This window comes from Eptatretus burgeri, chromosome 10 (assembly GCF_056783735.1).
Source record: "Eptatretus burgeri isolate ZD-2024b chromosome 10, Ebu_testis_v1, whole genome shotgun sequence".
Lineage (NCBI taxonomy): Eukaryota > Metazoa > Chordata > Myxini > Myxiniformes > Myxinidae > Eptatretus > Eptatretus burgeri.
In genome coordinates, this window is record NC_140970.1 from 103,456,536 (window position 1) to 103,469,986 (window position 13,451).

At 49.4% G+C, this 13,451-nt stretch overlaps 1 protein-coding gene across 1 annotated transcript in view; it reads right to left on the bottom strand.

Annotated features, from left to right (window-relative positions):
• LOC147019339 (sodium-dependent neutral amino acid transporter B(0)AT1-like) overlaps positions 1 to 13,451 on the bottom strand; it is a 70,493-nt gene that overhangs the window by 35,756 nt on the left and 21,286 nt on the right. Inside the window, exon 3 of the mRNA XM_085899759.1 lies at positions 3,901 to 4,041. Coding sequence (XP_085755885.1) covers positions 3,901 to 4,041 — 141 coding nt within the window. The remainder of the gene's footprint in view (positions 1 to 3,900; positions 4,042 to 13,451) is intronic.

A 13,451-nucleotide genomic window follows, 5' to 3' on the forward strand; every position in this document is an offset into this window, starting at 1 on the left:
TTGAAATAAAAGTGATTTTTAAAGGTCATATGAAGAAAATCCAGAAATTTACCACCATTGATGCAGTATCTTAGACACCACCTTATTTATCATGTCCAAGTAGCATGGTGTCATGTGTTTCCGATAATCTAAGACAAATGCCAATCGTGCTTTCACCTTATTTACAGCAGTGAAACAGCAAATGAGTAAAAAATAAACATAAATTAATTCTCTTCAAACTGGCGGTCACGTTTGTAAACATTTCATCCTTTTGCATTCCAAATTTGACCCAGAAATATGTCCGGTCAAAATCAACTAATCAAATGGCGTTGTGCATTTCCGATAATGATTTGCATATGCATGAAGCGCTGTTATGACAATTTTTGTCGTATGAAACCACAGTGGCCGATACTCGTCATACTTAAAGAGGAAGATGCGCAAATTATTTTAAAAATAACTTATTTGACAAAATAAGATGAATGTGGCCAAAAGGGTAAGTTATGATTTTGAACTTAATTAATTAATTAATTAACAGCACAATATTGTTTTCCTTGGCCAGTTGATCAGGTCAGTAGCTCCGTGGCTTCTGTGACCATCATTCAGGATAAGTATTGTGTTTGAAGCATCCCGACATTGTACATATTTAATGAAATGGTCCTGCGTATAGTCTCCAAAAACCTGGGAATTTGACCATACCGTCTGTGTCAGGATTCCATCAGCACCAACAGTTTTCCCCTGAATCAAGTCTGGCACAAACAAATAAAGGTGGTATCTGATTTTGCACTGTATTAACCACTCCACTAATGGTAACGATCTTGCTTCTTTCAACCATGATGGTTTGCAGTTGATATCCTCTACCTGCAACATCATTCGGCAGCTTGCATTCTGTATTGAAGCCCTTCTCATCTATCCTTACAATAATTTGCGGACTTGTGTTTGTGTGTTTCTTTGTCTGTTTGTTTGTAGTGCTACGCTACTCCTCCTGCAGTTCTGGGCTGATTACATTCAGACTTGTTGGTGCTGATGGGTCAATTACACACACACAAAAACAAAACAAAAATAGAGTTGCTACATAGGATTAGCATGACCCCAATTATTAATGTAAAGGGGTATTTTTTTTCTCTTTGCCGGGGGTCTTGGGGGGGGGATCCTAGGATCCTAAGCCCACCACCCTAACCATTAAGCCAACACCAAGCACGTCAGTTTCTTATTCACCACCCACATGAAGATATGCGTCAGAAGAACGTGTTGCATGCTTGGAACAAGATCGCCTGTTGGGCGGGTACTCTGCTGGGATTACAAATAAACTGTGGTTTGTCCTTTAGATTGTATTTGGTTAGAATATGGCCCAGTTCTTTGAAGTAGTTTGTTCCTGGTTCTTCTGATGCACAACGTGCTCTAACCTCAGATAAACTTGATGGTTTTACCACGTACAGCTCAGGCCATCTGTCCATGAAGTTGTAGAACCACTGCAAGGCACTTGTCGTCTTTCTGGCGCTTCACGGGGTGAACAGCGTAATCTGTAGCCATGGTCAATAGCTCAGTCCTTGTGTAGCTATTCCGTATTGCAGCAAGATCTTTAACATGTGCTCCCAGCTCAGACTCTTCTAGCTGTGACAGAATTGGTTCAGGACCAGATCTAGTACAATCAACAGGAACTCTGCAATCAACTCTAAGGGTAGTCAATGGTACTGCATACTGTCTAGATTGCTCTATAAACAGGAATACCATCTTCTTTTACTGCTTGGTGAGCTCTTATAAGCACAGAAGGTGAGTATGAGTGTCTTTGTGCCTATTTCGAGGATGGGGTAAACTGAAAATACAAATAAAAACAACGGTTACATTAAACTTAGGTTTATATTCGTCACTTTTGGGTTTCCATATATTAACAATGTTGACAAAATCGTGTCCCTTTGTTTTGCTAATTTTAGGAGCGGATACTCACTCTCGATGAACAAATGAGCTTCCTTGGTTACATGAAATGTCAGATGGAGTTTTTAAGTTTTATGAGTAAGAAAAATAGGCAATAGTAAAAAAAAGATTATATTTATATTATTTGTAAAAAATTCAACATATTTTACCTTAACTCGAAGTATGGTTCCCAAAATAGTGGTGTAAAATCTTGCGCTGGTGTAAAAAGGGAAAAACCATGCATGCGCTGGAGCGGAAGCTATCAGAAACACATGATGCCACGATACTACAAAACTGGAGGTTTTTGAAAGTGGCATAAAGGCGATTTGTGTTCTACAGTGTTCAAGTATATAGTTCAATTTAAATAAAATAAAGATTGTAAAGGTTGTATAAAAAAAGTGATTCTGGAAGTTTACCACCATTGACGGAGTAATTATTACACCACCCTATCTAACATATTACATAAGTTATTTGTGCCCTTTATGACATCCTTAAAAACAGTAGGTTTCCTGTTTGGAATTATTTTCAATTTTGTTTGATTGTTAGACAGATAAAAAAAAAAGTATCTCAATACTCTGCGCATATGCGATCGGAATGAATTCAGAGGCAAAGTACTGGAAAACTACAGGTTCGTTTTCTGATTCGTGTTCAAAATATAACATTAAATTTAAACTACGTTGTTCCTCGATCATAAACTGACAGATAGACGGACAGACAGACAGACAGACAGACAGAAGTGAACCTGTTGTTTAACCCCACTTTTCGCTTCACGTGAATGGGTTAAAAATGGTGTGTGTTTAAATATGTGCATATGTACAAAATATGTGAACGATATATGGCCTTATTGAAGCACTGAACCCTGAGTGGAAGAGGTAGAAACTTTTGGACCACAGCAAAATGACAGCATTTTTATATTCAGTCAAGTATTGCAGCAAAAATCCAAAGATGGGAATGTTGTAATTTAAGTGCAAAAGATCCCTGAAATGCCTTCACGGAGCTCATATTTATTGCACGTTTACAGTAAGTGTCTCCGATGCTGCTACACTATGAATAAACAGTGACCTCTGAGTGTTAAAATAAGCTGAAAGGCCACAGCAACAAACTGTCGCAGAAAATCCACATCCAGTTTCGGCCACTTAGCATTGAGGGCCAAATTTACAAAAGGCTTTTAGTGAGCATCTTGCAAACACACACCTAACCCTTAAACAGTGACAAAAACATCTTTGTATGGCAGAGCTAATCACCCGAGTAAACAGTTATTTACGAAGGGAGATTAACATCCGTTTACCTGTGCATGTATAAACAGCCGATTAGCCTGTGAAACCCTGCTCACGTCTCCAACATCCAGTTGAAATGATGCACTTGCATAGAATCAGAATGCCACGGACAATTGTTGGAGGGGATTCAGCACATTGCTCCTCAAATTAGGTCGATCAAGGTCATCTTACACCAGATTCAGCAACCAACAAAATGATTCCTTCGAGAGATCCATCCATCCCTCTTTCGAGATTATCCATCTCTCCTTCCACTCATTCATCCCTCCTACCACTCAGCCCTTGCTGATGTGTAGAAGTTTCTTTGTTATTTAAACGTTTGTCACGAGGTTTTGATTGCGCATTTGATAATCACTCTTCAGCAATTGGCGGTTAACTTTGATTGGGTGATAAATTCTACACACGTCTAACTCTTAAACGCCTTTCGTAAACTTGGCCCATCGTGTTTGAAACAAAAACAAATAAAAACAGTTTGGTAGTGTTACATAACAATTGGTGAGGCTGCTTGGCTACATTTCAATAAAACCATATGCCTTGACAATATGTGTATGTATTGTGCCGGTTTCATTCCAAAGCAGTGCTTTTCATTCATAATTTGGAATAATGCATTATTCAGTTCAATAAGTTTGTTGGTATAAAAAACCCCCAGAATGCAACACAATTTGAAAGTTATTTCTTGAGCAGAAAAGCAGAATCCCTCCATCCATTAACTTCCATCAGTGAAAAGAGTTCATACCTAAACCCATGAGACAAGGATGTATTTGGCTCCACACCCCGATGCAGCTGCTGCGCAGGCGCTGTCCAATGCACATTTCTAGATACAACAGCGGGATGCCCTCCAGGAAGAGTGCAATGAAGTATGGAATAAGGAAGGCTCCTGCATCCAAGGTAAAATCACAATGACAGGTATTTAACAGTTTTGAGCTATAGTAATTTTTTATGCAAATATGTCAAAAGCTGTTACATTAAAAATATTGTTTACATTATAATGTGTTTATAGAAAATGTTAAGAAGAGGAGTTTATGGTTCTAAATTAAAGACGAGCATTAAGTGGTGGATCTATAACTTATTAACCAAAGTGGAAAACAAAGAGTGCATTCCAAAAAATCTGAAACAAGTTTGTCCACTTTCAGAAGAACCAGAAAACAACACCTGTCCAAACTCAAGAATGAAGTTTTAAACTTGTCTGCCTCCTCTAAAACCCGGTGGTGCCTTGATAAGTCGGTCTCTGGTGTATGCTCTCCTTCCATCCCCTCCTTCTCTTCAAATGGCATTACAGCAGACTCCTCTCATGAGAAGGCCGAATGCCAAATGTTTATTTTGTCCGAGTGTGTGGCGCCGTCCATTAAGTAGAACTGTATAAGTTATTTGAACCTTGTAAATCTTGCCTGTATTATTCTCATGACAAGTCTGTTCTGTGTCTGCTTTATAAGTTGCTGTAAAATTGTCGCACTACATCTTTCTCTCATCTTCCCCTGCATAACATCCCTAATAAACCTGTTACCCGTACCACATAACTTTCCTCGCTTTATTGTAAATAAATTATTATTCGAAATGTTCCCAGATCATTTTCGTCTTTTCCTTCATTGGTCCAGCATGGTTCTGATCTAAGTTCAGCCGGGTTTTTTTATACCCGATAATCTATTTCCACATCCTAGCCGGTACGTTCTTGGTGGGTCCGCTCGGCTGCATCCGAACCGGAAAGGTAGTTGGTAGTTGGTGGAGTGATCTGGTTCGGGCAAGACGTACCGAGGGCGTGGTTCCCCGGTAGACAACACCGCGTGGTGAATTAGGTAAATTGGTTCTAGACAAAAGACCCTACAGTGGAGGTATTGGTGTCCACGGTCCGTCAAGCGACCCGCCGCCTCACAAAATTATCCGTGAGCAACGGCCGAGAATTCCGGGAATCTGGTGGGAGGCGACGTAACTTCCCCTACCTCGCGGTCGCCACCGGTCCCTGGCCCGCAACAATATATATGTGTATGTATGTGTATATATATATATATATATATATATATATATATATATATATATATATATATATATATATATATATATATATATTGTTGCGGTTGAGGAAATTCGCAAACCACCATTCAGGTCCCGTAGGTGAGATATCTCTGTAAGTACATGTGTAGTTAGCCCCAAACCCGTTGTTTAGAGGGAATAAATGTGATTCATTCGGGCTGCGACCCTTTAACATAGCCGTTTTTCTGTTCTATCTTTATTTTGAACCAACCACGTCTCAACCGCCATCACACAACAACCACCAACCACAACGCCGCTTCACAACAACAACAACGCCAACAGCCACGACGATTACCTTCACAACTCGCTCCCACAAACATCGCATCACCGCCATTCCAAATATCGCCATGGACCAGCACTTTAAACCCTCCACCACCTTCGCCTCTCCTTCTGCGGCCATTCCCGCACCGCTTGTGGGCACCGAGCGTCAGGCTGTCCTGGCTTCGTGCGGGACGCGCGCCGAGCCGCGGGTGCAAATAGCGGTCTTTCCGAGGAGAAGTCGGATCAGGAATGATACACGCCCACTTCTGATCCGTCCAATCATCAAGCGTGGGGCGGTTTGGCCCCGCCTCCAGACGCGTCGGAGTAGAATCGATATATGCAAATTCGAGGATCAGGGGAGACTCACGCCCCTTTTTCTCCGTCCAATGGGCGAGCGTGGCTCCACCCCCGAGCTCGTTCTGATCCAGAAATTTGCATATGGGTTCTCCTGCCGGACAATAAAGCGCCGAGCGCGGGGCGAATTTAGTCAGTTTCGGTCGAGGGAGTTGGAGAAAAGGTCGAGGCAGTCAAGTCGGGGTTCGGAGTCTGTCGGGGAGTTGCAGAGAGGGGAAGCCTGGAGCCTGGAGCGCGGTCGAGGTTATTGGCTGCAGTCGGCTGAGGAGAATTGCGGAGGGGACCGGATATCTCGGGTCCGAGGCAAGGAAGACGGCGGTCGGCGACGAGGTCGCAGTGGAGTCACTCGTCGCGGGACCCAAGCAAGTCAGCTATCCTCTTTCCCCAGAGCATCAACAATTCCCCCCTTGCCCCCCCCCCCCGTGCTGAGATAGTGTGAAAAGGGGGCCCCATTCCCACCCCACTCCAAGCAGTGCCAACGAAACCCGCGAAGGAGCGCGGAGTGGGGGCGCCGCCACATTTGCGGCTCATCAAAGACACGGGTAGGATCCAACCGGTCTCGCGGCCCACAGGCCCCGTCTGTCCCCTTGTCTTTGAGGGTGGCCTTTTTCTTTTGCTTTTGAGTAAATGTGTTGTCGGCGCCATCTGTAAAGTAAAACTGTGTAAGTGTTGCCGTGTGCTCGCGTAGTCGGTAGTAGATCTGCATTGTTGTGTTTCTTTTGTAACATCTGCTTTTGGTGCATAATTGTTGTAATTGTATATGTGTGCTCTCCGTGTGCCGCGGAATAAATGTGAATTATGTTGAACTGTTTTTCCCGTTTCGCTTCGTTTTTTCTTTAATTGAATCTCCATCTTGCTTCACGTAAAGGGTTGGTAGTGGGCTTAATACGCCCGATAATTAATCGGAACCGTCGAGGCCGACGATAACACCGCTCGGTTATCCCGCTAGTACGGAACGGGTCGCTTAAGTGGCCCGTGTCCGGAGTCGACCTGCGGCGAGGTGCGATCACCCGGTCTACCCTCCGCGTGGGTACTTAGGTAGGTCGAGTTTGGCGAACAACCCTATCCCACGCGGGTGGCCGATTGGCACGATTGTGGTGAGGCCGAAAGGCCCACCCGTGACTAGCTCCCGGCGTTAGTCCGAGAGGGTCACGACAGAATTGTCCGTCCGGTGGGCGACGTGCCGCGATTCGAGTTACGTGGCCGTTCGCACGCCGGCGGGAGCGAATTCGCAACACTGTGTCAGAAGTGGGATACAAACCCATCCCCCTCCTCGCGGCACTGGTGTCGGAGAGCGGGAAAACGGGCTCTCCTGTCTCCAGCTAAATTCACGGGAATCGGTCCAGGGGTGAGAGGAGCGACCCCCGATTCCCTCCAAATTACGAGCGATTCAAATTAACCTTTTACGAGAAATAAGATGGCGTCTCAAGGCGAGCGGGAGCCGTGGGTATTAGAAATGGATTTAGAATGTGTAGAATCCATGGTCGAGGATAAAAACCCCGAGCAGGAAATGTTGGTTGTGCAGGAACATGAACTCGCCCAACTGAACCCAGAGCCCGAAATAGGTGCGACGGCGGCCACGGTGTATGACACCTCCCCTCCCCCTCTCCGCCAAAACCCCCCAATCCTTGCCGAATCGGCTCAGCTGAGTGCGCCCGACATGGCCCGGCTATGCGCCATGCTGGCAGGAATCAGTGGGGACATGAACGAAATGAAAAGAAAAATGGATGCGAATACACAACAAATGAACGAAAAGATGAATACGGATGCGCAACAAATGAATGCGAACATAAACAGCAAAATGAACGAAATAAAAACGAAAATGGAAACAAATGCGCAAGGAATGAAGGAAGAAATGAAAGAACTGCGGGGTGAGACGCAGAACATGGGCCGAAGCCTGCAGGCGGGCATGAAGGCAGTAACCGGGGAGCTCAAAATGGCGACGCCACGTGTGGGAGCGAACGAGCTGGGAGGGGGTGCAACGACTGTCAGGCCTGCGGTAGAGGCGGGTAAGGGCAAAATAATACGGGGGGGCGTGTTGGGCGAGACTGGTAAAGGTGACGGAGAGAGCAACAGTGACCGTGACCGAGAGGGAAAAATTAAATGGGGAGACCGAAACGTGTGAGACGAGACACGAGGTGACGACAAAGGAAATAAAAATAGTGGAGACAAGGGAGGTAAAGGGTGAAGAAGTGACCGAGTTGGCAGAGACACGGGAGATAGAGGATGAATTAGACGGGGTTAGAGACGCACACACACACAGAGGTAGTGGAGGAGAGTGAGGGTGAGCTCGCGGAACGTGTAGGGACCCGGTGCGAGCAGCTGGATGGCCTCCTCCAGGAACGAGGGGAGGGAGTATGCCCCCTTGAGGCGAGTCACGACCAGGTGGGTTCGGTCGTGCTTCGCAAGGTTGAGGGGAGGAGTGCTGCGGACGGGTGCACGGAAAGCTTGGGGGGTATAGAGGCCCCGGAGACCCTTGTGGGGACACGAATCCCCAGTGTGGTTGTCCCGGTGTGTGTGGTGTCGAGGTGTGTGTGGTGTCGAGGTGTGTGTTCAAGAGTGTGGCGAAATGCGTGCTGCAACGCACGCATAGCGCGGGTGCAAGGGCGTGTGTGAGAGCGACCGGGTGGGTGACAAAGACCCCGTGTGTGGAAGCGACCCCGTGTGTGAGTGGTGTGGTGGCAAGTGTGCCGAAGGGCGTGCTCCCCAGCACGCCGTATGTGGATGAGACACCGTGTGCGAGTGCCCCCGCGTGTGTGAGTGGTATGGTTTGTGTGAGGGAAATGGCACGAGTGAGTGAGCGGCCGAGTGTGAGAGAGACAGCGTGTGTAAGGTCGCTGTGTGTAAGGGAGATGTCGGTTGGCATGCGGGAGCACGCAGCCGCGTCTCCCGGTGGGAATGTAATGGAGTGGAGAGTGAGCGTCGTAACACGCATGTGTGCATGGGTTGAATGGCGACGACGACGGCGACAGAGAGACAAAGGCCGAATAGCGGCCGTAGATGTTTTGAGAACCGTGCCGGGTTCACCCAGCAGCGAGCACGACGTCCGTGTTGTGCAACGCAAGAGGCCCCCACGTGCTCACTTGCGGGAGTGAAGCCCGGTCCGGAAACGAGCGTGGCAAATGTTGCCGATCCCGCGACGGACAAAGTTTAGGCAGGTAAACGGATTTGGACCGGACGGGTTCTCCACGCGAGCGGGTGTGTTCAGCTCAAACGGGCAGAGCACATGTGTTCGCGTGAGGAACCCCTCGAGACGTGAGGCTTGTGTTTGTTTTTTTATGCGCCGGGTGACGTCATGGCTGGGTGTGTGGTTGGAATCCGGCAGGAGGGTGAATCCCTGCCGGATGGTACCGTCCAAGAGGGACGAGGGACGCGAACGGCTGCCATGACGTCACGCCAAAGGTGCGCGGCTGTGAATTGCCCCGCTGGTGCGTAGGTTGCGAGTTGCCGCGCTGGTGCTGCGCATGAAAAAAAAACAAAAAACAGCAAGCCTCGCTTTCGGGTGAACAGGATCCCTGAGCAAGGGGTTTAAGACCCCCTTACCTGGGCACAGGATGGAAACTAGTCAGGGGGAAGGGTTAGCTTAGCTAGACCGGCTCCATGGGGCAGGGGTAAGTCCTCATGGGGCCCGTGGAATGGTTTAGGTAGTGGGATTAGAGGGATTTTAGCCAGATTTAGGTTGGGGAATGGATTTTTTTTTTGATGATTTGGAGACAGTGACAGATTGTGAATGTGTAGTGGGGACGTAGTTTAGCTACGTAGTGTTAAAAGGAACGTGCTGTAGTTTAAGGGACGACGTGGGAGCACGAGTTAGTTAGGGGATGTAGTTAGAAGGATGGCAGAGTTCAGCGGTGTGTGTGTGTTGAAGAGTTGTGGGTTGTGAGGTGAGTACATGTGCTTGGTGAGTGAGTGAGGCCAGCGGGTCTGCTTGAATGGAGCGAATGGGGAATGCATGGTGCGATGAGTGATTGGGGGGAGGAGTGACTCCCGCCCAAGGGACCCCGGGGTCAGTGTAGAGTGAGTTAGTGGGTTAGTCAAATTAACAAAAATGGAAGTCGTTTTGCTGTTGGTGGGAATGTAGGCTCGAAACCCTTTTGGAGGGGTGCAGGAGCCCTGTTGACGGTCGCTATTGACGTTGACGGTCGCTATTGACGTTGACGGTCGCTATTGACGTTGACGGTCGCTATTGACGCTATTGACGTTCTATCCCTGTTGACGGTATACCCCTGGGAGCGTGGCTGCGAAAGGTGAGTATCGCTGAGTGGGTACCCCGGGCACCAGGCTAGTCGGTCGTAGTAGGCCAAGGGCCCATGGGGGGCCAGAATAGCGTAGTGGGCACGGGTGCGTCCGCTTGGTGCGGGGGCCCGGGGCGCCATTAGCCGCGTGGGCAGTGTTGTGGGCACGGGTGACCCTCGGAAAGGGGCCCGGGAAGCCAGCCTGCCACGTGTGCGCTTCAGAGGAGGTGCCATGGGGGGCACTCCCCGGTGTTTAGGGAGCTGGTAGGCTCGGAGGCAGTGTAGTGCCTGGGGGTGCCATAGCGGGAGGATCGGCAGAGGGTAGTGCCTGCCAAGGGAGCCACGTGTCCCAGCCATGAGACCGTGTGAGGGCACAGAAAGAAAATTGGGGGGCGAGGCCCGAAATTGTGAGGACACCAACACAGGCGACGGGAATCTGGGTTTTTAGAACTAATAGCTTAAGCGAGAGGCGCTTGTTGAAAGCCCTGGGTTAGTTTAAAGGTAAATGGTTAGGGTAGATTAGGAAGTGTACCCCTCCGCACCATCCATCCCCTCGCTCTCGTTGTGGACCGCTGGACCCACTTTGTGTTATCGATCGCTGAACTCTGGGGAGGCCATCCTGAGGCTTAGATTGGGCCTCTGCGCAGGAGGCTAGCCCTCCCTCATTCCCCTCCGGGAAGGGAACGTAGGGGTTGGGAGTAGGCTAGGACGATAGGTTAGCCGAACAAGGACGATAAAGGGGGTTAGGGGACGAATTATAGTGGGAGAAAAAAGAAAAATTAATTAACTGGGGCAAAATTGGTTTTGGACAAATTAAGGGAGTGGGTATGGACAGTGTCAGGCAAAGGCGATAGGTTGGGAGGGAGACAGTAGGCAGGTCCGAGCCCACCTTCCGAGTGGCCAGCACCACCGCACTCCCTCCACCAACCTCCACTGCAAGGCAAAAGCCGGCCCACTTCATCGGCAGCTGTTGTTTTGCTGCAAGGCCTGTGCCGGCTGGATCGTCTGCAGCTGCTGTGCTTCAAGGCCTGTGCCGGCCAGATCATCTGCCAGCTGTGTTTGCCTGCAGCAGCCTTGTTCTGCAGGCTGTGTTTGCCTGCTGCCTTTGCCATGCCATGTGCACTGCCCCTGTTCACCAGGCCAGTTCAATTTTGCTTTGCCCCCCGCCCCCCGCCCCCGTTCATTTCCATGTGCGCCAGGATCAAGGCAACAGTTTGCAAGCTGCAAGAACTGCCCTGTTGGCAGCTACAACACGGGACTGCAGTGGCGGCCTGTGCACCGTGTTTGCGTCCATCCATTCATCCATCCATCCATCCATCCATCCATCCATCCATCCATCCATCCATCCATTGTGTTCATTGCGTGTGCCACTTGAGCTGGCATGGAGACTGCGTTTGTGCAGCCCGTGCACCGTTTTGTTGCTTGCGTCAGTGTTCTGCAGGGACTGCCTTGCGGGCAGCCGCACCAGGAGACTGCGTTTGTGCAGCCCATGCACCGTTGTGGTTCACTGGGTTCATTTTAAAAAGGGAAGGCCTTGGACTGCCTGTGAGCAGCCAGCCACGTTCACTGCCACCTGCATTGCTTGAGCCAGAGACTGTATGCGAGCAGTCTGGCTCCCTGCTAAATGCCTTCTTTTTGCAGAGTCCATTGATCCTGGGCCATGGTTTAGTGTAAAATTTGTAAGTTAAGGTTAAGACGTACTGTACATATGAGTGCGCCCCCGGCATGTATGTCTTAGGGCCGGCAATTTTATTTAAGTCGTCCGTGTGAGTGGGTTTGTTTAGGTAGTTACTCAGCCCTCAGGTTATTTATTTTGGGGACACGAATACCATGAATGTCGCACTCAGGGATCCGTAGGTAAAACGTACTAGGGGAGAACTACACATGATGGCACACGAAAATTTGACGACTCGGGACGAGTCTGTAAAAAGGGGAGGGGGTAGTGTTGCGGTTGAGGAAATTCGCAAACCAGCATTCAGGTCCCGTAGTTGAGATATCTCTGTAAGTACATGTGTAGTTAGCCCCAAACCCGTTGTTTGGAGGGAATAAATGTGATTCATTCGGGCTGCGACCCTTTGAGATAGCCGTTATTCTGTACTATCTTTATTTTGAACCAACCACGTCTCAACCGCTATCACACAACAACCACCAACCGCAACGCCGCTTCACAACAACAACGCCAACAGCCACGACCTTTACCTTCACAACTCGCTCCCACAAACATTGCATCACTGCCATTCCAAGCGTCACCGTGGCCATGAACCACCACTTTAAACCCTCCACCACCTTCGCATCTCCTTCTGCGGCCATTCCCGCACCACTTGTGAACGCCGAGCGTCAGGCTGTCCTGGCCTCGTGTGGGACGCGCGCCGAGCCGTGGGTGCAAATAGCGGTCTTTCCGAGGAGAACTCGGATCAGGAATGATACACGCCCACTTCTGATCCGTCCAATCAGCAAGCGCGGGGCGGTTTGGCCCCGCCTCCAGGCGCGTCGGAGTAGAATCGATATATGCAAATTCGAGGATCAGGGGAGACTCACGCCCCTTTTTCTCCGTCCAATGGGCAAGCGTGGCTCCACCCCCGAGCTCGTTCTGATCCAGAAATTTGCATATGGGTTCTCCTGCCGGACTATAAAGCGCCGAGCGCGGGGCAAATTTCGTCAGTTTCGGTCGAGGGAGTTGGAGAAAAGGTTGAGGCAGTCAAGTCGGGTCTGGAGAGGAGCAGTCTGTGGAGCCGTGAGTCAAGTCGGGTCTGGAGAGTGGCAGTCTGTCGGGGTTCGGAGTCTGTCGGGGAGCTGCAGAGAGGGGAAGCCTGGAGCCTGGAGCGCGGTCGAGGTGATTGGCTGCAGTCGGCTGAGGAGAATTGCGGAGGGGACCGGATAGCTCGGGTCCGAGGCAAGGAAGACGGTGGTCGGCGACGAGGTCGCAGTGGAGTCGCTTGTCGCGGGACCCAAGCAAGTCAGCTATCCTCTTTCCCCAGAGCATCAACAATTCCCCGCTTTCCCCCCCCCCCCCGCACTGAGATAGTGTGAAAAGGGGGCCCCATTCCCACCCCACTCCAAGCAGTGCCAACGAAACCCGCGAAGGAGCGCGGAGTCGGGGCGCCGCCACATTTGCGGCTCATCATCAAAGACACGGGTAGGATCCACCCGGTCTCACGGCCCACAGGCCCCGTCTGTCCCCTTGTCTTTGACGGTGGCCCTTTTCTTTTGCTTTTGAGTAAATGTGTTGTCGGCGCCGTCTGTAAAGTAAAACTGTGTAAGTGTTGCCATGTGCTCGCGTAGTCGGTAGTAGATCTGCATTGTTGTGTTTCTTTTGTAACATCTGCTTTTGGTGCATAATTGTTGTAATTGTATATGTGTGCTCTCCGTGTGCCGCGGAATAAATGTGAATTATGTTGAACTGTTTTTC